A 24,147-nucleotide genomic window follows, 5' to 3' on the forward strand; every position below is an offset into this window, starting at 1 on the left:
TCTTGGAGCGGCGACTCGTCTGCCCTTTCCTCCTCCCCTCTGTGACACCCAGCACGTAGCGCAGAGCTCTATGGTCCGTACATGCGTGGTAGAGCTGCCCTCTACTGCGCATTTGCAGTCCATCGGTCAGAGCCCATTTATATTGTAGATAGCGTGTGCTGCTTTTATGTCCCTCCTAGCTAAAATCCTAGAAAAACTAGTAAACGCTCGCCTTTCCGATTACCTCGAACAACATAACATTCTACCCTCCACGCAATATGGTTTCCGGAAACATCTAAGCACTGAGACCCTACTACTTTCCCTGACTGACACCATAATCAAAGGAACTGATACAGGTACTTCTTATCTTCTTGCTATGTTGGACATCTCTGCGGCTTTCGACACCGTTAACCACACCATCCTCATCAACATCCTTAGTAATATTGGTATTACTTTTTGCTCCTGCCTCCACTACGCTGCAAGCCGCATCCACGGCTCGGGTCGGCCCTCTCTGCGCGATTGGCGCAGGCCCATCGGGGCCAGGGGAGGTGGACCCGACCCCAAACCCCCACGAGGCCTTCAAATAATCAGGCAAGCAAGGCGCGTCGATTTAAATTGATTAATAGTCCGCGCTCCTCTACGAACCCTCCCCGGAAGCCCCTGACGTCACGACCGGCTTCTAAGCCCTTTAAAGGGCACGCACCGCTTCAGGCGCGCCCTCTTTGCTCCTGCCTCCACCACGCTGCAAGCCGCATCCACGGCTCGGGTCGGCCCTCTCTGCGCAATCGGCGCAGGCCCATCGGGGCCAGGGGAGGTGGACCCGACCCCAAACACCCACGAGGCCTTCAAATAATCAGGCAAGCAAGGCGCGTCGATTTAAAATTGATTAATAGTCCACGCTCCTCTACGAACCCTCCCCGGAAGCCCCTGACGTCACGACCGGCTTCTAAGCCCTTTAAAGGGCACTCACCGCTTCAGGCGCGCCCTCTTTGCTCCTGCCTCCACCACGCTGCAAGCCGCATCCACGGCTCGGGTCGGCCCTCTCTGCGCGATCGGCGCAGGCCCATCGGGGCCAGGGGAGGTGAACCCGACCCCAAACACCCACGAGGCCTTCAAATAATCAGGCAAGCAAGGCGCGTCGATTTAAAATTTGATTAATAGTCCGCGCTCCTCTACGAACCCTCCCCGGAAGCCCCTGACGTCACGACCGGCTTCTAAGCCCTTTAAAGGGCACTCACCGATTCAGGCGTCGAGCGCGACAAAGGGATCTGCCCCTTTGTGTGCTCCTTCGTGTGCTCCTATAGCAAAGTCATCCCAGCGTACCAGCTTACAAACTATCCGACTGCACCCACATCCTAAGCAAATTCAAACAACGACCTGGAGGCAGCACTCTGCAGTCAGGAAACCCCCAAACAACGACCACTCAAAACACAGCTTTCAGACAACGACCACTCTTCACGCTGCATGCAGCTTTCAGACAACGACCACTCTTCACGCTGCATGCAGCTTTCAGACAACGACCACTCTTCACGCTGCATGCAGCTTTCAGACAACGACCACTCTTCACGCTGCATGCAGCTTTCAGACAACGACCACTCTTCACGCTGCATTCAGACAACCGCAGACAACGAGCACTCTTCACGCTGCATTCAGACAACCGCAGACAACGAGCACTCTTCACGCTGCATTCAGACAACCGCAGACAACGAGCACTCAAAACTCAGCGTTCAAGCAACCTCAGACAACAAGCACCCAACACTCAATTTTCAAGCAACCCCGTTATTAAGAACAGCCATACCGTACTCCACCCTTCTTTAATCTCCCACTATACAGTACTGGAATTATAATTTGTCCAACATAGTTATTATGACTTACTCCTACATTCCAATTCTTAAATACTCAAACTTCTCAACCAATATAAGCACAACAAGGAATAACAATCCATATTACAAAACCCTCATACCTATAATGACATCACCACTCACTCAAATTATAGGTTTAATGACATTCTCTATCCTGCTACTGAACACGCAATCGCTCCTAAAAAAGATTAATCTATTAGACGACATACCCAATGATGAAGCACCGGACATATGTGCAATCACTGAGACATGGATCAAAAACACTGACGTCACCGTAATAAATCAACTTCCATCAGATGCATATGATTTGTTCTCCATTCCGAGACCTAAAAAGAAAGGAGGAGGACTTCTCCTGGCAGCTAAGAAGAAGTTCAACCTTTCATTACAACACACCCCCACCCCTCATAAAATAGAAATTGGTCTCTTTAAATCTAAAAACCTGCAAATTTGTTTAATTTACGCACCCCCTGGCATTCTGGAAAAAAATCCGTCAATCCTTACGGAATACATTACAAAACACATAGACATCAACTTGCCAGCCATCATTCTGGGTGATCTTAACCTCCATTTTGACCGGTCCCCCCTCACACCTGCATGTGATGCCACACTTGCGACACTCAATGCAATCGGATTTAAGCAAATTGTTTCAACCCCAACACACAAGGCCGGCCACACGCTAGACGTTATCTTTACGAACTCTCTCATACAACCTGATATTCCACAATGCACACCTATACCTTGGTCAGACCACTACCGAGTAGACACGCACTGCACCATTAACTGCAACCCCCAAACAACTCAATCAAAGAAAAGAACTATTGAGTTCAGAAAAAAATGCCAAATAGACGATATCATAGAAGCTATAACAGATGATATTAATAAACTAGACCTCACTGATGCCAATACTGCTTGTACCTCTTGGCATCAACTCACCAGCAACATTTCTAATCGACTCTGCCCTCTACAAACAAAAGAAATCAGCACTGATAAAAAACCATGGTACAATTTGGATCTTAGAATAATGAAGCGCGAACTCCGCAAACTAGAAAAGAGATGGCGTAGAAATCAAAATCCAACACATCTACAAAAATTCAAATCACTCCTCCATAAGTATCATAAAACAACAGAAGAAGCAGGGCGCGCTGTTCGCCACGTTGCAAAATGGAAGCCTGAATCCGGAGCTCCGTATAGCTCAAGATTTCTTTTGCAAACCCACCCCGCAAAAACATCGCCTGAGTGGGGGACTTGCAGCAATTCTGGAGACAGCGTGCTGAGGGCAAGAAAGCTGTTAAAAACGAACCGGAATAGAGGCGAAAAAGCCTCCCGATACGTGCTTCCGAATCCTTCCGACGCGGACCTGCGGTGGAGACGGCAGGGTCCGGGACGTGGACGCCTGCGTAGACATCCCATGGGTTCCAGGAATCTTGTTCCGGAGAAGGGCTGAGGGAGTTCGACTTCGTCCACTGATGGAACACAGAACGTCAGTGTCTATACTGCAGAAAGGATTTTACGTTTAGCTTAAACTTTAAAGGTTTCCTTGTAATAGGATGTTCATTACTGATGAAAACAGTTTTATTCATAGGGTATTGGTAGCTAAGTTATATAACAGGGAAGTGTTGTGTTAACTTTGGGTATGTTGGGGGCCGGTAGGGGTGGAGGAGGAGGGGAGGGAATGGAGTTGTGTGTGCCGCCAGTGAGGCACATCAGGTACCCCACCCCAGGGGTTAGATTCGCAGGAAACGGTGAGCGAATCTTTTTTGGGGAAGGCGAGGGAGGTAGAGGAGCTCAAAAGCCTGTTTAACCCTTTTCTAGTTGCTAGATACTGTTTAATTTTTGTCTACAACTTTGATGTGATGATGCATTCACATTACCCAGAAAAAACCCAAGGTACATTTGACTTGCTACAGGACACCCCAAGTGCACCCACAACGACGGTTGCCCTTTTGATTGATAATGGTTAGATTAATCTCGCTTAATGTTAAAGGCCTAAACACTCCCAGAAAACGATCTCTCCTTCGCAGCGAGTTATTACATCAAAAAGCAGACATTGCATTCATTCAAGAAACGCATCTGAAGCGCAAACATGAGCGGCTGCTGCAGTTTAGAGAATTCCCACATTCTTTTTTAGCTGCACGGGGACCAGAAGCTAAATTTACAGGAACAGGGATTTTGATTTCAAAACATTTGGTATTTGAACACCTGTCCCATGCTGCTGATCCGCAGGGGCGGTATCTTATTTTAAATATCCAGATTGGATCGAAGAAAATCACACTGGTGGCGGTCTATGCTCCTACCAGAGATTCAGGGCCCTTTTGGAAGGAACTACATAGAGCGCTGGCCATGCATGCGGATGGACCAATTATCTTGGGAGGTGACCTTAATATCTCAATTAGGCCTGATATAGATACCTCTACACCTCGTTCTCAGTCGGCAGGGTCTAGTAGACAGGCACTACGAAATCTTATCTCAGACTGGAATTTAGTAGACATCTGGCGGAGCCGATATCCCCGGTCTAGATCATACACTTTTTATTCTGCACCTCACGACAGCTACTCACGCATAGACTATTTTTTGATTGATAAACTAATGGGAAACCAGGTTGGGGGGTCAGCTATAGAGGCCATCACTTGGTCTGATCATGCTCCCATAATATTGGAGGTGGACCTGGTGGATGGAGACTCGGGAAGTCGATTCTGGAGGCTGAACGAGTCCCTTCTACAGGACACAGATTTTGCTCAAGGGCTGAACGGTCAAATGCAGGAATATTTTAACTTGAATTCCGGTGGGGAGGTATCCCCTAATACTACGTGGGAGTGCTCTAAAGCTGTGGCCAGAGGGATTTTGATTGCTAGGGCTACTGCATGTAAACGCCAGGAGCAAGGGGCACGTATAGCTTTACTTGACAAAATCTCAGCCCTTTCCCAAGTCCATATGAAAACTCACTCTAAGCATTGCTATCAGAAGATACTTGCCCTCAAAGATGAATTAGCACAACTTGATAATAAGCAGATACTCTATGCTTTGGATTCTCTACGGCAAAAATACTATGAGGGGGGGAACAAGGCAGGCCGTTTTTTAGCTTGTCAACTTAGGGCGCGGACCTCCCAAACTACAATTTCCAAAATCAAAAATTCGGCAGGAGAGCTCCTTACCGCCTCGGCGGGAATACGTAACACTTTTACAGAGTTCTTTCAGACCCTGTATCAGTCTGAGGGCTCCATACAATTGCCTGATATAACGGCATATTTGCACAAGTTAGAGTTGCCAAGACTGACCCATGAGCAACGACAGAGCCTGGATGCACCAATCCTGCCTACTGAGATTGAGCTGGTGATTAAATCCCTGAAATCGGGCAAAGCACCCGGAAGATGGGCTGTCAGGGGTATACTATAAAAAATGCGCACCCACGTTGGTAGAACCTTTAGCCCAGTATTTTAATAATCTCCGGGAGGGATTAGGCATTGGACCCCACAACAATACAGCTGGCATTACTGTTATCCCTAAACCTGGTCGAGATCCAGCCCAATGCGGCTCGTATAGGCCCATATCGCTAATTAATTTGGATCTTAAAATCCTGGCACGCGTTCTTGCTCTGCGGCTCAATAGATTCCTTGCGCAGCTTGTACATACCGATCAGGTAGGATTTATCCCACAGCGCATGGCGGCAGATAATATCAGGAAGGTCAGTGATCTCATATGGTGGGCTAGGAAAACTCAGACCCCTGCGGTATTATTATCACTAGATGCAGAAAAAGCCTTTGACTTAGTGCATTGGCCCTTTCTTTTTTCCACTTTAAAACACATGGATTTTGGGCCTTCCTTTTTGCAATGGTTACAACAGTTATATGACAACCCCACGGCCAGGGTTAAGGTGAATGGCGGATATGGTACTGCCTTCCCTATTAGAAGGGGTACCAGACAGGGATGTCCTCTCTCCCCATTGCTATTTGCATTGTACCTTGAACCCTTAGTAACTCGGATCAGAAAAGCTAGGGATATACACGGAGTCAAATTGGGGTCTGAAGAGTACAAGGCATCTTTGTTTGCTGACGATATCCTCTTAACATTAACTAATCCAATGCCATCTCTGGAGAGGGTCACACGGGAGCTACAACAATTTGGCAAAGTAGCAGGACTTAAAGTGAATTTTTCTAAGTCTGAGCTACTTGGCGTGACCTTGAGTCCGGTAGAAATGCAAACCATTCGTAGCACGTTCCCATATAAATGGGCAAAATCCCACATAAAGTATCTGGGGGTTCATTTATCAGCTAGGCTAACTGATTTGTATCACTTAAATTATACACCACTGCTAGATAACTTAACGTTGGATATGAGTCGGTGGAACAGGCGCACTTTCTCATGGCTAGGAAGAATAGCTATCACTAAAATGACAATCCTGCCCAAATTCCTTTACTTGTTTTCTGCCTTGCCAGTGGAGATCTCTATGATTATGCTCCGCCGCTGGCAAAAAAGGATATTCGATTTTATTTGGTGCAGACGCCCTCCCCGAATTGCGCGTCAGGTTTTATACCTTCCAAAGTCGCAGGGGGGATTGGGAGTTCCTAATCTTTTATGGTACTATAGGGCAGCTCAATTGCGGGCTGTACTTGACATTCACCGCAATGTGGAAATTAAACAATGGGTGACGATTGAACAGGCTATTTTAGGTCCAATGGCCTTGCGAGCCATATTTTGGCAGCCCAGAGGCACCTGGCGGACAGTTGAGGACATAGCATGGTCATTACAGGTCACTCTGAAGATTTGGAAGCAAAGCAGCAGGCAATTAGTCGGAGCCTATAACTATTTCTACCAAACTTCGCTTTTAAGCAATAGACATATTGCACAGTTGGAAGCTTGGAGGAATGCGGGTATCACCACAGTGGGTCAACTGATGTCCCAAGGGTCGATATTATCTTTGCAGGGTCTCATGGACATCTCCCCTTTTCGTTCAAAAGATTTCTTGGCGTACGCTCAAGTAGTTCACTTTATTCAGTCTATACAACGTACAAAAGAGTTACGACCCAGTCGCTCGCTGTTTGAGTCCTTGGTGCAATATAGTGACCGACTGAAGGGTCCCATTTCTAAAATCTATCAAGCCCTTTTTCCAGATAGCCAGGAAACAAAGACATTTGAGCGGCAGTGGGCATCAGATTTGGGGGAGCAATTGAGCCCGCAATTTTGGGAGGCCATATTATATTTTGCGAGGAAATGCTCAATTTCCGCAGGCCTACGTGAAAATTGTTATAAAATGATATATAGATGGTACTTCACCCCAGATAAAATCCATAGGATATACCCGACTGCTTCGGATTCCTGCTGGCGCAAATGTGGAAGTAGAGGTACTTATTTCCATATCTGGTGGGCCTGTCCAGGAATTCAAACCTTTTGGGAACGTCTATTTGCCTGGCTGAGTGACCTGTTTCATGTGCCACTTCAGGTGTCCGCCAAAATGGCCTTGTTACATGTGTTTCCAGATGTCCTTCACAAAACCCAGCAGCGCTTCTGTTCTCATACCTTTATAGCTGCTCGCACATTGATTGCAGTAAAGTGGAAAACTGATCAGGTACCGAAGATGCCGGAGGTCATAGATAAATTACATTTATATTATCGGCTGGCCTCCCTAACAGCTGCTAAACACGGGAGACTGGCCTCCTTTCGTGCATCATGGAAATCGTTTGTGGAATATATTGCTCGAATGTAAACTGTTGTTAGATTAAGAGCTTCGCTGTTCTTGGACAACTGGGGTGGGAGTAGACATAGGGTATGAGATTATCCGGATGTGTGAGTAAGAACTCATTTTTGATTCTGGGGGATTCTATAATAGAACGACTAGAGCTCCTCTACATAGAGGGGGGTTGGGGAGGGAGGGGGGACTTGGGGAAGTATTCTGTATTCCTATTGCTATTGTAATAGTTTTGTTCTATTGAAAGTTAATAAAAGTATTAATTTAAAAAAAAAAAACAACAGAAGAAGCAAAGAAAAACTACTACACAGCAAAAATTCATCAGTACCAGTTCAACCCGCGTGCATTATTTCAATATGTTGCTAATATTATTACCCCACCATCAAACAGTAAACCAGAAATTGACAATAAAAACAAATGTGAGAAGCTAGCGACATATTTTTATGACAAAGTATCGAATATCATGGCGCAATTTTCTACATATTCTCCACCGGCATCCCTTCCACCTACAAGCACCATGATCACCTCTTCATCAATCAATAATTTTGAAAACACGTCTACTTCAGAAATTGAAGCAATTCTAAAAAAGATAAAACCTGCATTGCACCCCATAGATATCATGCCATCAAAAACACTCCTCTCCATCCCTACTAGGATTGCTCCACACATCACCAAAATCATCAACAAATCTATATCGACAGGTGTCTTTCCTATGCAACTAAAGCATGCAATTATAAAGCCTACGCTCAAAAAACCAGACCTGGATCCATCTGAACCAGCTAATTATCGTCCTGTATCGAACCTTCTATTCTTGTCAAAAATCATAGAAAAAGTAATAAACAAACAACTCACTGACTATCTAGACGATAACCGATTACTATTCCAGTCACAATATGGTTTCCGTAAGAACCATAGTACTGAAACCCTGCTAGTTTCCCTTTCAGACTCTATTATAAAGACACTAGACTCTGGCCATTCTTACATCCTTGCCCTTCTTGACATATCTTCGGCATTTGACACTGTCAATCATAATATCCTACTAACCCTCCTCTCTCAAATTGGCATAACTGGCACTGCCTTAAACTGGATCCAATCTTTCCTGAAAGACAGGACATACAGTGTCAAGTTGGGATCACAAATATCAAAACCAAGAAATCTTCTACAAGGTGTACCACAAGGCTCATCGCTGTCATCAACTCTGTTCAACATTTACTTATCTCCACTCTGTCAACTCCTAGCAAAAATGAATCTCCGTCACTTCATATATGCTGATGACGTACAGATTCTCATCCCTATCAATGATTCCCTTTCTAATGCCCTGAAAACCTGGGAATCAGCCCTGACTGAAATAAGAGAGCTTCTAACTGAAAACTTCCTAGCAATAAACACATCCAAAACTGAACTCATCCTCATAACGCCACACAATAACATCTCATCCAATACCTCCCAGCTCTCTACTTCAGTAATCCCCCAACTACAGCAAGTCCGCAGTCTAGGCGTAATAATCGACAACCATTTTTCATTAAAGAAATTCATATCAGCCACAATAAAAAATGGTTTCTTCAAACTTCACACTCTAAAAAGAATTAAACCCCTACTACATCCACAAGATTTTCGGACAGTATTGCAAGCTACTATACTACCAAAAATTGACTACTGTAACGCATTACTAATAGGTCTCCCTAAAAACGCTATTCAACCTTTACAGATGTTACAGAATGCAGCAGCTCGACTAATCACCAATACCGGCTATCATGAGCATATTACACAAGCGCTCATGTACTTACATTGGCTTCCGGTAGCATCTAGAATTAGCTTTAAAGTACTCTCACTTATTCATAAGTCGGTCTATAACCAAGAGATGCAATGGTTCTCAGAGCAGTTTGTTTTCCGCACCTCTAAGAGACCAATAAGAAGTATCCATCAAGCTAAATTTGCAACTGCCCCAACTAAACATTTCAAACACGTGACAACAAGAGACCGCGCATTCTCCATAGCTGGAATAAATTTATGGAACAAGATGCCCACTGCTCTGTGAATGGAACCCTGCCATAAGAAATTCAAACATGACCTCAAAACATGGCTATTTGAACTAGCTTTCACACTATGATATACAATTAAACTGATATGACACTCTAGTTACCTCACCAAGATAACTCCCAGTTCCATGTCCCTTCTACCCACATTCTCTCTCCTTATTCCTCCGCCCCCTTACGCCCACCTTTTTCCCTGAACATGATATATTGTATTGTGTTATCTTCAATTCAATTTAGAACTTGTATTATCCCACAGCACCGTTATGGTATTATATTCTAGTTTGTTATATTGTTGTTTCGTAAATGATAATATTACTACAATATCATTATTGTATGTTAAACATTTTCCTTATGGATGGTCCACGATCGATACAGCCTGTTAGCTGTTAATCCTGTTATATGTAATTAATATTTATTAATTCTGTTATTTGTAAAGCCTTGTTGCTAATTTATTGTTAATTGTAAACCGCGGTGATGTATATTTTACGTACTGCGGTATATAAAACCTCTAAATAAATAAATAAATAAATTACTGGAACCGCACTCTCCTGGTTTAAATCCTACCTACAAAATCGTCATTTCACAGTCCTCACTGACAACAATGAATCTGATGCTATCAATCTGGATCATGGCGTTCCCCAGGGCTCCTCACTCTCCTCTACCCTCTTCAACATTTACATGCTTCCCCTCACCACCCTCCTCACCAACCTTGGTATCAAACACTTCATCTACGCAGATGATGTGCAAATTCTCTTCCCTTTTTCTGACTCCCTCCAGATCGCCCTCCAAAACTGGGAATCTTGCCTTTCCGCCATCAACTAACTCCTCACATACATGCACTTTGCCCTCAACCCTCAAAAAACCAAACTCCTCATCATTTCCACTAAACTCCCATCACTCTCTGTCCCCCTCTCCTACTCCTCCACTACCTTCCACTCGCACACCTATAACCTTGGTGTTCTTCTTGACAACCAACTCACCTTCAAACCCTTTATCAAAACTATTTTAAGTGACTGCTATTTCAAACTACAAACTATCAAAAAACTCAGACCTACTGCATTTCTCCGACTTTCACACAGTACTTCAGTCTATTATTTTCTCCAAAATCGACTACTGTAATGCTCTCTTCCTTGGCCTCCCCTCCATGCACACCAAACCCTTGCAACTCCTACAAAACGCCGCAGCACGTATATTTACAAACACTAAAAAAAGAGACCACATTACACCAACTCTTATCAGCTACATTGGCTACCAATACAATCACGTATCCTCTTCAAAACACTAACCCTCATCCACAAAAGTATTATAAATGAAAACCTCTACTGGCTCCGCCCCCCCCCTCCTCCCGCGCACCTCCACAAGACCCACTCGTCCAGCCTTCAAGGAACACTCCGCACTCCCGCTATCAAACCCTACAAGCCTATCGCCACAATGAACAGAGCTTTTTCCCTCGCGGGCCCTACTCTTTGGAACTCCCTCCCTCCAGATCTGCGCACTGAGACATCCACTCCTAAATTTAAAAAAAAAACCTAAAAACATGGCTTTTCCTACAGGCCTACCCGTCCTCTACTCCCACCATATGATTGTTATCTGGAACCCCTGTTTTATTGTCACTGATTATTTTTGTAATTTTGTAAATAAGTTTTTTTTTTTGTGTAATTTGGTTTCTTGTTTCTCTGTTATTTATAGTTTACTGTTCCATGTAAAGGCCTAGCCTATAAGTTCCAAGTTATTTGTAAATCGATACGATGTGCAAACGGTTGTCGGTATATACAAAAATGCCAAATAAATAAATGTCCAACAGATGGTGCTGTTTTTCCCAAAAAGCATGTTTTTACCTGTCACAGGTATGACATCGATATGATATAGGTATATAAAAAAAACAAGCACGTATTCGAATGCAATGTTGTGTCAAAATTTCAAAATTTCAGAGATTTAAGATTTTGAACAAACGAACATTTACATTTTTATTTATATAGATAATCCACCTTTCAGGTACTTCAAAGTGGATTCCTTTCATAGTATTCTGCAATAGCACTTAAGTGACTCTGATGAGATTGATTCTTAACCCCGAACTGGAGAGACATCAAAACAAAGTTGATATTGAATAGATGAACTGATCTTCTTTTTATGATATACACCAAACAGAAACATTTTTCTGCTTAAACTTGTAACAATGTCTAGTGGATGATCATTTTGTTGTGAGGATAACTTCCTTTGATTTCTGCAGGTAATGGCATGGCCTACACTATTCTGCTTTCAACATTCATGCCATGAGTATTAATGAAGCAGAAGTGTTTTATTGTAGTGATTTAAATAGTTTGGTATAGTCAGCCATGCTGGTTAAGTTAATGGCTAAGCACTGAATTCATGGAAATCATATTTGGAGTGGCTAAAGAGGGCTATGAGTAACATTTTTCCCTTGTGTTTTATTAGTTTGATTATCTCTGATATGAACGGTATTGGTGGAAAACACATATGTTGGTTCTTGATTCCATGGAATGGAAAACATATCTTGACACTAGGCATTCAGGTGCTTTTGGAGCAGTAGAGAGAGGGAGCTTGTGGTTGAACAGAGCTACAAAGAGATAATAAACCACAGGAGAAAGAGGAACTTAATCATTTTGGGATAGAGTGACCATTTGTGTGGTTGAAGGTGATGACGCAGTGTGTCCACTAAGACATTCTTTGCCTGGTAGATTGATTGTATGTAAGAGAAGCTGTCATGGGATAGTCCAATCCCATATCTTGCATGCTTCCTATTTATGTAGAACATAGCTAGCTAATTGTCTATCTGGATTTGAACTACTGATCCTTTCAACCATAGCTCAATGACTTGTAGAGCTTTGAATATTGCTCTTAGCTCTAGCAGGTTGATGTGAAGTGTTTGTATGATTCAAGCTCCTTAGGAATAAACAGAGTTGAGATGTTCTCTCCCCCCGCCTTGATTGGAAGCATCCATTGGTAAATTTGCTGAATCTGCAAGGCATGAAAAAGCGGACCGCAAAGATTTAATGGTTAAGTTCATCTTTTTAACGAATGAAGGAGCGTTCTGGAAAGATGTATCCTGTGAAATACTGGCTGTAAATGTTGGTTTCATTGAAATTTCAAGTGCCCTTGAGGTAGTCTCATATGTAGCCATGTGAATGGTATGACATGCACTATTGTCATGTGGCGCAATATTTCCATGAAAATTCTGGCCAATACTGATGGTCGAATGGTTAAGGTGCAGATTATGTGAATCATAGGGGACATTCTTTAGAGTGGAAGAAAGGCCTTCCCTCTGAGTGTCTACATAGGTCCCTCATAAGTATAATTGATGAGTTGGGACCAAATTGGATTTCTGGAAGTTGACAACAAACCCTAGGGAAAAGAGGGCATGTATTGTCTACAAAGTGGTAAGGTTTGCTTTTTGACAGGATTTGCTTGATATTAGCCAGTCTTCTAAGTAGGAAAAAACTAAAACATTGTTCTTCTTGACAAGGACAGCTACCACTGCTAGACACTTGTGAACATCCTTGGGACTGCTGCTAGGCCAAAGAGGATTACTCTGAATGGATAATTGGCTATTGTAAAGCATAGATACTTCCTGAGATCGATTTGAATGGAAATGTGTGTGTAAGCATCTGTTAAATCTAGTATGGTGAGCAAATCATTGACTTTCAGATGTGGTATAATTGTTCCACGTGAATTTATTTTGAACTTTGAGATTTTAAACATTGAGATATTTGTTTAGGTTCCTCAGTCCAGAATAGGCCAATCCCTCCTTGATTTTTTTGGAGTAAGGAAATATCTTGAGTAAAAACTTTTGCCTTGTTCGGTCAGTGGCACAAATTTATCACTCGGGTAGACAAGAATCTAGCTTCGGTTTCAAGATTTGAAATTGTTCTGGTAAAGTCTGATGTGATGCCGGTGAAGTGGGAGGGCAGTAGATTTTGAAAGCTCAGGTGATAGCCTTTGAGAATTATACTGAGAACCCAGGGGTCTGTGGTAATGAGAGACCACTGGTAGTGAAAAAACTAAAGTCTTTCCCCCACTGGAAGAATTTTGAGGGAGATGTAGGGCAGAGGAGTTCGGCAGTCAAAAAGTAGAACCAGACTTCTGCAAGGATTGTTGTGTAAGCCTTGGCTATGCCCTTTCTCTAGTGCAAGGATAGACAACTCTAAGCCTGGAGTGCAATAATAGGTTTGTTTTTCAGGATAACTCAATTAACTCAGCACACCTGAGTCAAGTGAGAGAACGAGCAATTTCACTAGCTGGCCCCAAACTTTGGAACGCGTTGCTGGTGGATCTGAGACTACAAGCCGAGACTAAAAAATTCAAGAAAGAGCTCAAAACATGGCTGTTCAGCAGTGCCTATAATGAGCCAATTTGAGAACAGCCCAGCCAAATTACTGGTTTTATTCTTAATAGGTCTCTTATTATTTTAATTAACTGTTTAAAATGTATTTGTTAGTTTCTATTTCATTTAATTGCTTTATATCTTTGTTTTATTGATATTTTTATACCTGTTATTGTACACTTTATTCTTCCTGTAACATTGTAAACCGTTGTGATGGCATGTCTGAACGACTGTATATAAAACTCAATAAACTAAACTATCCAGATGAATATGCATGCACTATCTCCATTGTATGCTAATATAGCTCATGCATATTCCTTGTGGATATCCTGAAAACCAGACTTGTTGGTGGCACTCTAGGACTGGAGTTGCCTACCACTGCTCTAGGTGTTGCTGTGTCTTTGGGAAGAATATGGCTGGTATTTTCTACCAGGATAATAAAATTGTCTTTTGTAGGCCTGCACTTAGTATTTTCTCTGTGCAGACTGTTTTGATGAACCCGTGCAGCAGTGCTATTTACGAGTTTTATTTATTTATAGATATATCGACTGCCTTTCCCAAAAACCTATAATGTGGTATTCAGCAAGTAAATATTTTTACTTATGTTCTAACACAATACAGACTAAATATAACATATCATCATAGAACACATCAGCTAAAACCTTCACTACAGCCTCAAGCTTTTACGTTGCACTTGGAAGGTAGCAAGGTCATCTAGTATGCTAAGAGAATGAGGCTTGGAGTTCTACAGGAGGGACCCAGATAGAAAAAGACCATTTTCTTTACCTATTCATCAAACAAATTAGCTCCTGTACAAGGGGTGTCCACCAACTTATCATGAATATCTTCTTAGATCTGATGCTTTTAGCCAAGCTAATCTCCTGGCTCTTATGCCAGATGACCTTGACACAGTCTCAAATAAGTAAATTGGTCTTATGATCCTTATGGTAAATGAGAGGAGACAAGACATCTTATCTTTTCCTAGATATTGTACCATCTAGAATTGGTGGGCCAAAGTTCTGCTCTGCAGTATCACTATTTGAAAGTCCTTTTTTTCTGTAATAATTTTGCATCCTATCTAGGTGGTGCGTTGGGATATATTTTGGATCTTTTTGCTCTTTTTAGAGCAAATTCCACAACTACATACTTGTGAGGAAGTTGAACTTTCCTGTGAACTGTACTCTATACTTAAGGTCAAGTTTCTTGGCAATTGGAAGTATGAAAAAAGGAGTTTAGCACATCTTAGTTTGAAGATCCTGAAGTAATTTTTGAATTGCTTCAATACTTGTAAGTATTTTAGAATACCTAATAAATCTTTCTTTGGCTCCTGCTGTTCTTCTAAATAGAATCACTTCTGCCATATTATGAAGAAAGGCAGGATAAGTCATATCCTTGAGTGGAGAAAGATCTGAGGGCAGTCCTGTTGAGTCATCCAAAGATTGATGAGAGGTAGGAGACATAGGAGAAATGAGTCATTTGAATCAGATAGCTCAATTAGAAGTTGTCAAGACAATTGTCTTATCTATAGAAGAGATAGAACTGAGGTTTTATCTTCTGTACTTGTTGAGTCTTCTGGAATAGAGAATTGTGAATACAGCTGGATACCCAACTTCCAAGCTCCTTCCGACCTGAGGAATCAAAGGCCCCAATTCCTCTTTATGAAACAAATGGACCACCTTTAAGTTCATCCCCCTCAAAAACCAGGACCTCATCTGGATCATCTCCTGAACTGCGACAGTAATGCCCCGGACACCTGCCCCCCCCCCCCCCGAATCATCCGACTCATCACCAGACAGAGTAGGGCCCAGTGAAGGCTGCTTATTCAGAGACTGCCCTGGTCTGGAACCTAACGTGGTTATTGCTACTCTACTTCAGGCTAGACGGACGTCTACTTCTTTGTCATATGTGAGAATCTGGAAGGTTTTCGAGTTCTGGTGTATTGCTAATGGCGTGCAGATCTTATGATCTTCAGTGTCTTAGATCTTCTTTTCTCCAAGAGGGTTTGGTCAAGAAGTTGCCTTTCAACTATCTTAGGGTCCAGGTGGCTGCTCTTGGTTGCCTGCGAGATAAAGTAGAAGGTTGCTCTCTGTCTTCTTATCCTGATATGGTTAGGTTTCTTCAGAGAGTTAAGAATTTGCGCCCACCATGAGGGGAGTTTGTCCATCCTGGAATCTTAAAATCATCCTCAGAGATGAGGCACCTTTTGAATCTCTTTGGAGAGCGACGCTCAAGGATTTGACCCTTAAGGTCATTTTTCTAGTGGCCATTTCTTCAGCTAGGAGAATCTCAGTTACAGGCTTTGTCTTGCCGTGATCCATTCTTGCAGATTTCGGACTCAGGAGTGTCTTTGTGGACGGTACCCTCGTTTTTATGAAGATGGCATCCGTGGACTCTTCTGCACTTCATGCGCAGGAGCTTACTCTTTTGTATGAACACAGAGTTTGTTGAGGTATCTCAAGGTAATGATTGATTTCAGGAGGTCAGACAATCTATTTGTTTTGTGGAGCGGTTCAAAGTGAGGTTCTCAAGCTTCCAAGGTTACCATTGAGTGGTGGCTCAGGGAGTCCATTAGATTGATGTACATAAGCAAGGGGTGTCAGATTCCTGAAGGTTTGAGAGCCCATTCTACGTGTTCTCAGGTGGCCTTGTGGGCAAAGGCTCAGCTGTTTTGGCCTCAGGAAATTTGTAGGGCAGCGACTTGGAAGTCGCTGCATGCTTTTGCAAGGCACTATCGTCTGGATGTAGAGTGCCCCCTAGTCCTTCTGTTATCTGAAAGAGTAAATAACCAATTCAGATTTACCCATTCTACATCTCTCATGACTTCAAAGACCTCTATCATATCCCCCCTCAGCTGTCTCTTCTCCAAGCTGAACAGCCCTAAACTCTTTAGCCTTTCCTCATATGGGAGCTGTTCCATCCCTTTTATCATTTTGGTCGCCCTTCTCTATTGCAACTATATCTTTTTTGAGATGCGGTGCCCAGAATTGTACAGAGGCATTATGACATTTTCCTTTTTTATTCACCATTCTCTTCCTAATAATTCCTAACATTGTTTGTTTGCTTTTTTGACTGCTGCAGCACACTGAGCTGACGATTTCAATGTGTTATCTACTATTACGCCTAGATCTTTTTCCTGGGTGGTAGCTCCTAATATGGAATCTAACATCGTGTAACTGCGGCATGGATTATTTTTCCCTATATGTATCACCTTGCACTTGTCCACATTAAATTTCATCTGCCATTTGGATGCCCAATCTTCCAGTCTTGCAAGGTCCTCCTGCAATTTATCACAATCCGCTTGTGATTTAACTACTCTGAATAATTTTGTATCATTTGCAAATTTGATTACCTCGCTCGTCTTATTCCTTTCCAGATCATTTATAAATGTATTGAAAAGCGCCAGTCCAAGTACAGATCCCTGAGGCACTCTACTGTTTACCCTTTTCCACTGAGAAAATTGACCATTTAATCCTACTCTTTCCTGTCTTTCAACTAGTTTGTCATCCACGAAAGGACATCGCCTCCTATCCCATGACTTTTTAGTTTCCTTAGAAGCCTCTCATGAGGGACTTTATCAAACACCTTCTGAAAATCCAAATACACTAAATCTACTGGCTCACCTTTCTCCACATGTTTATTAACCCCTTCAAAAAAAAAAAGATGCTGATTTTTGAGGCAAGACTTGCCTTGGGTAAATCCAAGGGGTTTCATTAAACCATTTCTTTCTAGATGTTCTGTGATTTTGAACTTTAGGACAATTTCCACTATTTTTCCCGGCACTGAAGTCAGGCTGACAGGTCTGTAGTTTCCCAGATCACCCCTGGAGCCTTTTTTAAATATTGGGGTTACATTAGCCATCCTCCAGTCTTCAGGTACAATGGATGATTTTAATGATAGGTTACAAATTTTAACTAATAGATCTGAAATTTCATTTTTGAGTTCCTTCAGAACCTGGGTGTATACCACCCGGTCCAGGTGATTTACTACTCTTCAGTTTGTCAGTCAGGCCCACCACATCTTCCAAGTTCCCTGTGATTTGGTTCAGATCATCTGAATCATTACCCATGAATACCTTCTCCGGAACGAGTGTCTTTACAACATCTTCTTCAGTAAACACCAAAGCAAAGAAATCATTCAATCTTTTCGCGATGGCCTTATCTTCTCTAAGTGTCCCCTTTAACCCCTCGATCATTTAACGGTCCAACTGATTCCCTTGCAGGCTTTCTGCTTTGGCTATATTTTTAAAAGTTTTTACTGTGAGTTTTTGCCTCTATGACCAACTTCTTTTCAAATTCTCTTTTAGCTTGTCTTATCAATGTCTTACATTTAACTTGTCCAGATGTTACATTTACCCAGCGAGGAGGACTCTCCAGGTCCCACCCTAAGTAAGGAGCTTTATTACATCACAGGACCCTGGACTGATCTGGGTACGTACATGGAAAGGAAAATTGGTTCTTACCTGTTAATTTTCGTTCGTGTGGTGCCATAGATCAGTCTAGAACCCACCTGCTCCATGGAGGTGGAGAGTCGTCCACTCATCTGGATTTATTGGTATGGATTACAGACTTGTTAAAAGTTTTTTGTCTAAATTTTGTTTTATTTATTGCTGTTTTTAATGGATTTTTTTATGCTTGGGTACAGGCAATACTGACAAACTGCGGGTGGCACACTTGATTATGTAGCAGTGTCAGTAAAACTTTCTCTGTCTCCATCTGCTGGCAGGGATGCAAAACCCAGGAGTATGGACTGATCTGTGGTACTATAGGAATGAAAATTAATGGGCAAGAACAAATTTTCCTCTGTTTTCTGTGAGAATCTTTGGCACTGAAAAATCTTTTGTCTCTTTTTTGCACTGGTCCTTAATAACTGGAGAGTCTTGATTTTGATGTTGAGGAGACACTGAAATTTGTTTCTTAGCCTGTTCTCCGACAGGATAGCTGAAATTTCAGTTTGAGATCTCTGTAGGAAAGAGCCTACAGGATCTTTGTCATACAGTTTCAGGCATTTTGGGAATATTCCAGGTAGTGTAGGCAGAGCTCATTAAAGTTGAGATTTGATATTTTGGGGTTACATTTGACAGAAAGCTTGATTGACTGTTTTCCTGACATGTCAAAAGTAGAAAAATAAAGTTATGGAGCAAAAAGCACAAAAAAAAAGTAGTAGAAAATTTAAATGAGAATTAAACATAAAATAAGGAAACAAAATAGGGATGATGTGGCAGAGAAAGAGCAGGCATCCTTGCATTTCAGTGGAAGAACATGTACTGAAGAAAATAGCACAGTGGCTACATGTGAAAACACCTGTATAAACAGTTTTAGGTCTTTCTGAGTGGGGAGAGATCACGTTCTGCATCGGTGCCATCAGTCCTGCTTGTCCACACTGAAAGATGTTTGCCACAAGAAATATAACAGAAATAATGCACTGTTTTTCTGGGCGACAGGTCAGGTCTCCCCAGCAATACCAGTTATCAAAAAACATACACATTCTATCTTGTCCTGCTACACCAGTCTAGCCATGATAAGTGATTATTTCCCCCTACCAGCAAATGGAGGTAAACAAACCGATTTCGCCTGAGACATCATAGCCACAACGAAGGAGATGGTATTAGCAGTGAGAATCTAATATTTTCTGCCTCTAGCAGATGGTATGGCTCGATGGTGCAGCAGGTCGTCGTTGATTCTAGGGATCAGACCCCGGGCTATGTCATTGGTTGTGGCCAGCAGAGCAAGCCTGCTAAGGAGTGCCTAGTTCCTGTAGGGACTTGGTTGTGCTGTTGGGGAGCAGAGAAAAAAAAAATCAAGCTCTGCTTTGAGAGGCAGGTTTGATGGTGGTGTCCTCTCATCCCCCCTCCTTCCTCCTGTGCTTGCGAGTATAGAAAGAAAAAAAATAAAGATGATAGAAACAGCAAGGAGCTATACAGGGGCTCTTCTCTCCTCTGTATAGTCAGGAGTAGTCATTCCCCTCTGGCCTCTCAGGGCTGCATGGTGAGTAGCAGTTGGCTCTAAAGAGGGGGGGGGGGGGGAACATCACTATCTGGTCTGTCGCACGTGGGCTGACCAACAGAAAACTCGGAGCATGCTCGCCGCTGTAGTGCCTGTGGTGTGTGTGCAGCCTGGCTACGGAGAAGAGGGCCACTCTGCTTAGCCTGCGTGCCTTTGGGGGAAGTGCCGGGCGAGTACTTCTTCACACTTTGGATGCAGGGCCTTTCCTCTCCCATTCATGAGCAGCAGCAGTCCCAAGCAGAACCAGAGGGCTTACCACATAGTCTGGTACAGGCCTTGCTGCTCTGGCAGCCATTTTGCCAGTTCCCATGTCGGCAAACTTGTGTGGGGAGGATGCAATGCCTTCGACTTTAATACCACTGATGTCCCCCCACCCCCCCCGGGGGGGGGGGGAGCTAGGAGACCTTTTGCTGGAGTTCTGGCGATTATTACATCAGGCCTCCTGCGTGTTTGAGTTCATTGGATAGTGCAGCTGCAGAAATCTGTGAGGTTCCTGAGCCCTGGCCCCTAATTTGCCACTGCATATGCAGCCCGAGAGAGCATGTGCAGCCATTGAGGCCCGAGGCCTGGGGGAGCTAAGTAGATGAGGCAAGCTTGGTCTCCTTGGAGGAATGAGAAATTCCTTTGTGCTAGAGGCTGATTCTGTAATCCACCTGTTCCATAGGGATAACATTGGAGTGATAGAGCAGGTAGTTTCCTCTTGCCCCTCAAAGATATGAAGTCTCAGGATGCTAGTGTGGATCCAGTTATTAGGGGGAAGTGGAAGTCATCTAGGGCTTTTCCCTTGCATCCAGAGGTGGAAGAGATGAGGCTGGCTGAGGGGGAGTTCCTGGAGTTCGCACTCTGCTGCCTGCCCACGACCCGGATTGGACTTGAATCTCCTTTTGCCTACTGCTTATCCTGACTCGGGATACTCCACTCAGCCTCCGCTTATTGTGTTTACCACGGCCTAAGGTAAGACTGTTGTCTACTAAGGGATTCACTATCAAATCTGTAACAGTTGTCGGGGGCGAACTAGGAGTCATGGGGTTTTGGTGGAGACATCATGTTTCCCAAGGGTGGAAAAGAATCTCTAGCTACTTTTCAGTGACTTACTTAACTGGCCAATACAATGTACAGGCTGATTTCCTCAGTTGACATCTGCTAGATTACGTAGAATGGGAGCTAAGCTCGGAAGCCTTCTGCAGGTGGGGTTGTACCCAGCTGGCTTTGATGTCAACCAATGGAATGTGTAAAGGCGGACTGTTTGTTCAGCTACCGAGGGGGGCGGGGAGGGTCGATGGAGATCAGTGCCCTAGTACAGCCCTGGCCAGAGGGGGTGCTCCTGTACATCTTTCCTCTATGGGTACTCCTAGGCAGACCTCTACGACATGTATAGCTGGAGAGCAACCAAATCCATTTGTATTATGCTGGATTGGTTGCGCAGACCTCTGTATATCAATCAACTGCAGTTTCAGGTGATTCGGCTCTTGCAACTTCCGAAGGCGAGGGATCTCTTGGCCCAGAGCCCATGGTCATGGAGGATCCGGCTCTATTCTGTCTTACAGCCTGACTCTTAAGCGGAGTCTACTCCACAAGAAAGGGTGTTCTGCGGTGGAGCTATAGTTTCTTCTTTGTAGTCAGGAGGACAAGCTGGAGGAGAAGTCCATAAACTGCTGTTAATCAATAGGGAATAGCCACTGCTTGTTGCCAGCATTAGTAGCATGGGATCTGTTTAATGTTTGGGTATTTAACAGGTAGTTGTGACTTGGATTGGCCACTGTTGGAAACAGGATACTGGTCTTGATGGACCGTTGGTCTGAACCAGTATGTTATATCTTGAGTTCTTAAGTCTCTGAAATGGTTCATTTCCATAGCTTACATGCGAGTCTGGCACCTGTTTGAGCAGTTTTGCCATTCCAGATCAGTGTCTCCCTGGTGGGCTGATATTTTGTGTATTTTGGCTTTTCTTTAGGGAGATCGGATAAAAGGTTGACCCTGAATTCCTTAAAAGTGCATGTGGCAGCTGTTTCTTGCTACTGGGGACCCATAGTGTGTGTCTCTATAGTGGTGCACTCTATGTCCTGCTTCCTGAGGGGCGTAAAACGGTTATGGCTGCCTTTCCGTTCCATTGTTCCCCTCTGGGACCTCAGTCTGGTACTGAGAACCCTTATGAGAGCTCCTAAAGCCTGCCTTCTTGGTTGCAGTATGTTCTGCATTGGGTGGGGGGCACATCTTGGGAGCTTCTAGCCTTATCTTCCTGGGATCCCTTCCTAGTGATGTTGGCAGAGGCAGTGGTTAATCGGCTAGTGATGTCCTTTCTCCTGACCGTGAATTCTGCCTTTCATATTAATTAGCTGATTTCACTGTGGTCCTTCTCTCAGGAGGAGGGTGGAGGTACAAAGGGATATCTTACAGTACTTGGAGGTCGCTGATGCCTTCCGCAAATCTGACCGGTGGTTCATCTTTTTTTTGGGAGGTGGGGGTTTCACATAAAGGTGACGCAGCCTTTAACGCCACTCTAGCTTGCTGTGTAAATTAGATGAGTGATTCAGCTTACTTGCGGAGGGGCAAGAAGCCTCTGGAATTGGTGCATGTGTATGCCACCAGGGCCCAATCGGCATCGTAAGTAGAGGTGCACATGTTTGCCAGCTGATATTTGCAGTGCGGCCACTTGGGGTCTTCCCTACGTACTTTTGTGAGGTACTATTGGCTGGATGTGTCCTGTGTGGGAGGATGTGGCTTATGGTGTGAGGGTCCTTCGGGCTGCTTTCGCTTCCTCCCACCCAGGTAGATGAAGCTGTGGTACTTCCCACTTGTCATGGCTGCACTGGTGTAGCAGAATGAAATAGGAGGAGAAATGTCCTTACCTGTTAATTTTCTTTCCATTAGTCCTGATACATCAGTCCAGGACCCACCTGGGAAGCAAGGTTGTGTTTCAGACTGTTCTAGTTTCAGCATCTGGTTTAGGATCTTGGTGTTTCTTGTTCCTTAATTTTAAGTCCCTTTTTCTTCTTTTCTTTGTTAGGTTGCTAAGAAACTTCTCAGTTTTCTGGTTGATGGATGAGGTCTGATCCAAAGCTTTGGCAGGAGGATACTGGATTCTCACTGCTAGCACCATCGTCTAAGTAGTGGCTATGATGTGACAGGAGAAATCAGTGTTGTCTGCCTCCGTCTGCTGGTAGGGGGAAATAACCCACTTGTCATGAATGGACTAGTATAGCAGGACTAATGGAAAGGAAATTAACAAGTAAGGAAATTTCTCCTTTTGTAGAAAACTGCCTTGAAAATCATATGCCATAAGTGATAGACCCTTATTGTGTTTGCTTTGTCCCTGTTCCCTAGAATATGGGAAGGGCAGATGTTACACTGATTCTGCTGTTGGATCCCAAGTACCAGAGAGAGAGAGACTTTCATACCTATTTACCTGAAAATTTTCAGAAGTAGTATCCAGCCAGAGAGACTATTTATCACTGGGCTAGAGGTTACAGTTCCCTATTTAAGGAACATAATTGTCTGATGGTTGCAGTAAAAGTGATGCCACCTCCTGTTTTGCTGGAGATTAGTCCTGCTCTTCAGCAAAATTCTGGCACTCAAGTTCTTTCTTGGCCCAGATAGCAAACTATCGGTCTTTATTTAATAGAGAAGCACACACTTGCATTGATTTTGCTAATAATCTGAAATACTCTTATGTTCTTGTGTTTTTCTCATTGACTGCTATTACGTATCCACAAAATATATAATCCAGGGGTAGACAACTCTGTTATTGGAGTGCCACAAACAGGACATCCACAATGAATATGCATGATATATAGTTGCATGTACTGCTTCCATTTTTTAAACTGTATCTCATCTGTATTCATTTTGGATATTGTGAAGACCAGAGTTACCTACTCCTGATGTAATCAGTTGGATCAAGAATATAAAAATCACTCATTTTCAATTTTTCAGGGGGAAGTGCCATGTCAGCAGAAAAACTTCAGGCCTGCATCAGTCGAGCAATCACAAGACAGAAGGAAGTGAGGAAGCTCCTAGATGACGTAATGGAAAGTATACAGTCAAAATAAACAGGCCCCAAAATATTCTGAGTCTGGAACTGTAAAAATTCACTGCAATAATTACAAACTTTTTTATATTAAAATACTGTTATTAGTCCTTGAGTTTCATATTAATGTCTAAAATGTCCTGTCTTTCTGCTATTTACAGTCCTGCATAATAGTAAAAAAAAAAAACCCCCCAAAGTAAAACATGTTTTGAAAGTGTC

General features: G+C 43.3%; 1 protein-coding gene across 4 annotated transcripts in view; it reads left to right on the forward strand.

Moving 5' to 3' along the window:
* EXOSC8 (exosome component 8) overlaps positions 1-24,147 on the forward strand; it is a 58,830-nt gene extending 34,683 nt beyond the window's left edge. For all 4 annotated transcript variants that reach the window (XM_029602732.1, XM_029602734.1, XM_029602730.1 and 1 more), the window contains one exon: positions 23,835-24,147. In XM_029602732.1, coding sequence (XP_029458592.1) covers positions 23,835-23,950 — 116 coding nt within the window. In that variant the 3' untranslated portion in view covers positions 23,951-24,147. The remainder of the gene's footprint in view (positions 1-23,834) is intronic.

The sequence above is a fragment of the Rhinatrema bivittatum genome, chromosome 5 (assembly GCF_901001135.1).
Source record: "Rhinatrema bivittatum chromosome 5, aRhiBiv1.1, whole genome shotgun sequence".
In the NCBI taxonomy this organism is placed as follows: domain Eukaryota; kingdom Metazoa; phylum Chordata; class Amphibia; order Gymnophiona; family Rhinatrematidae; genus Rhinatrema; species Rhinatrema bivittatum.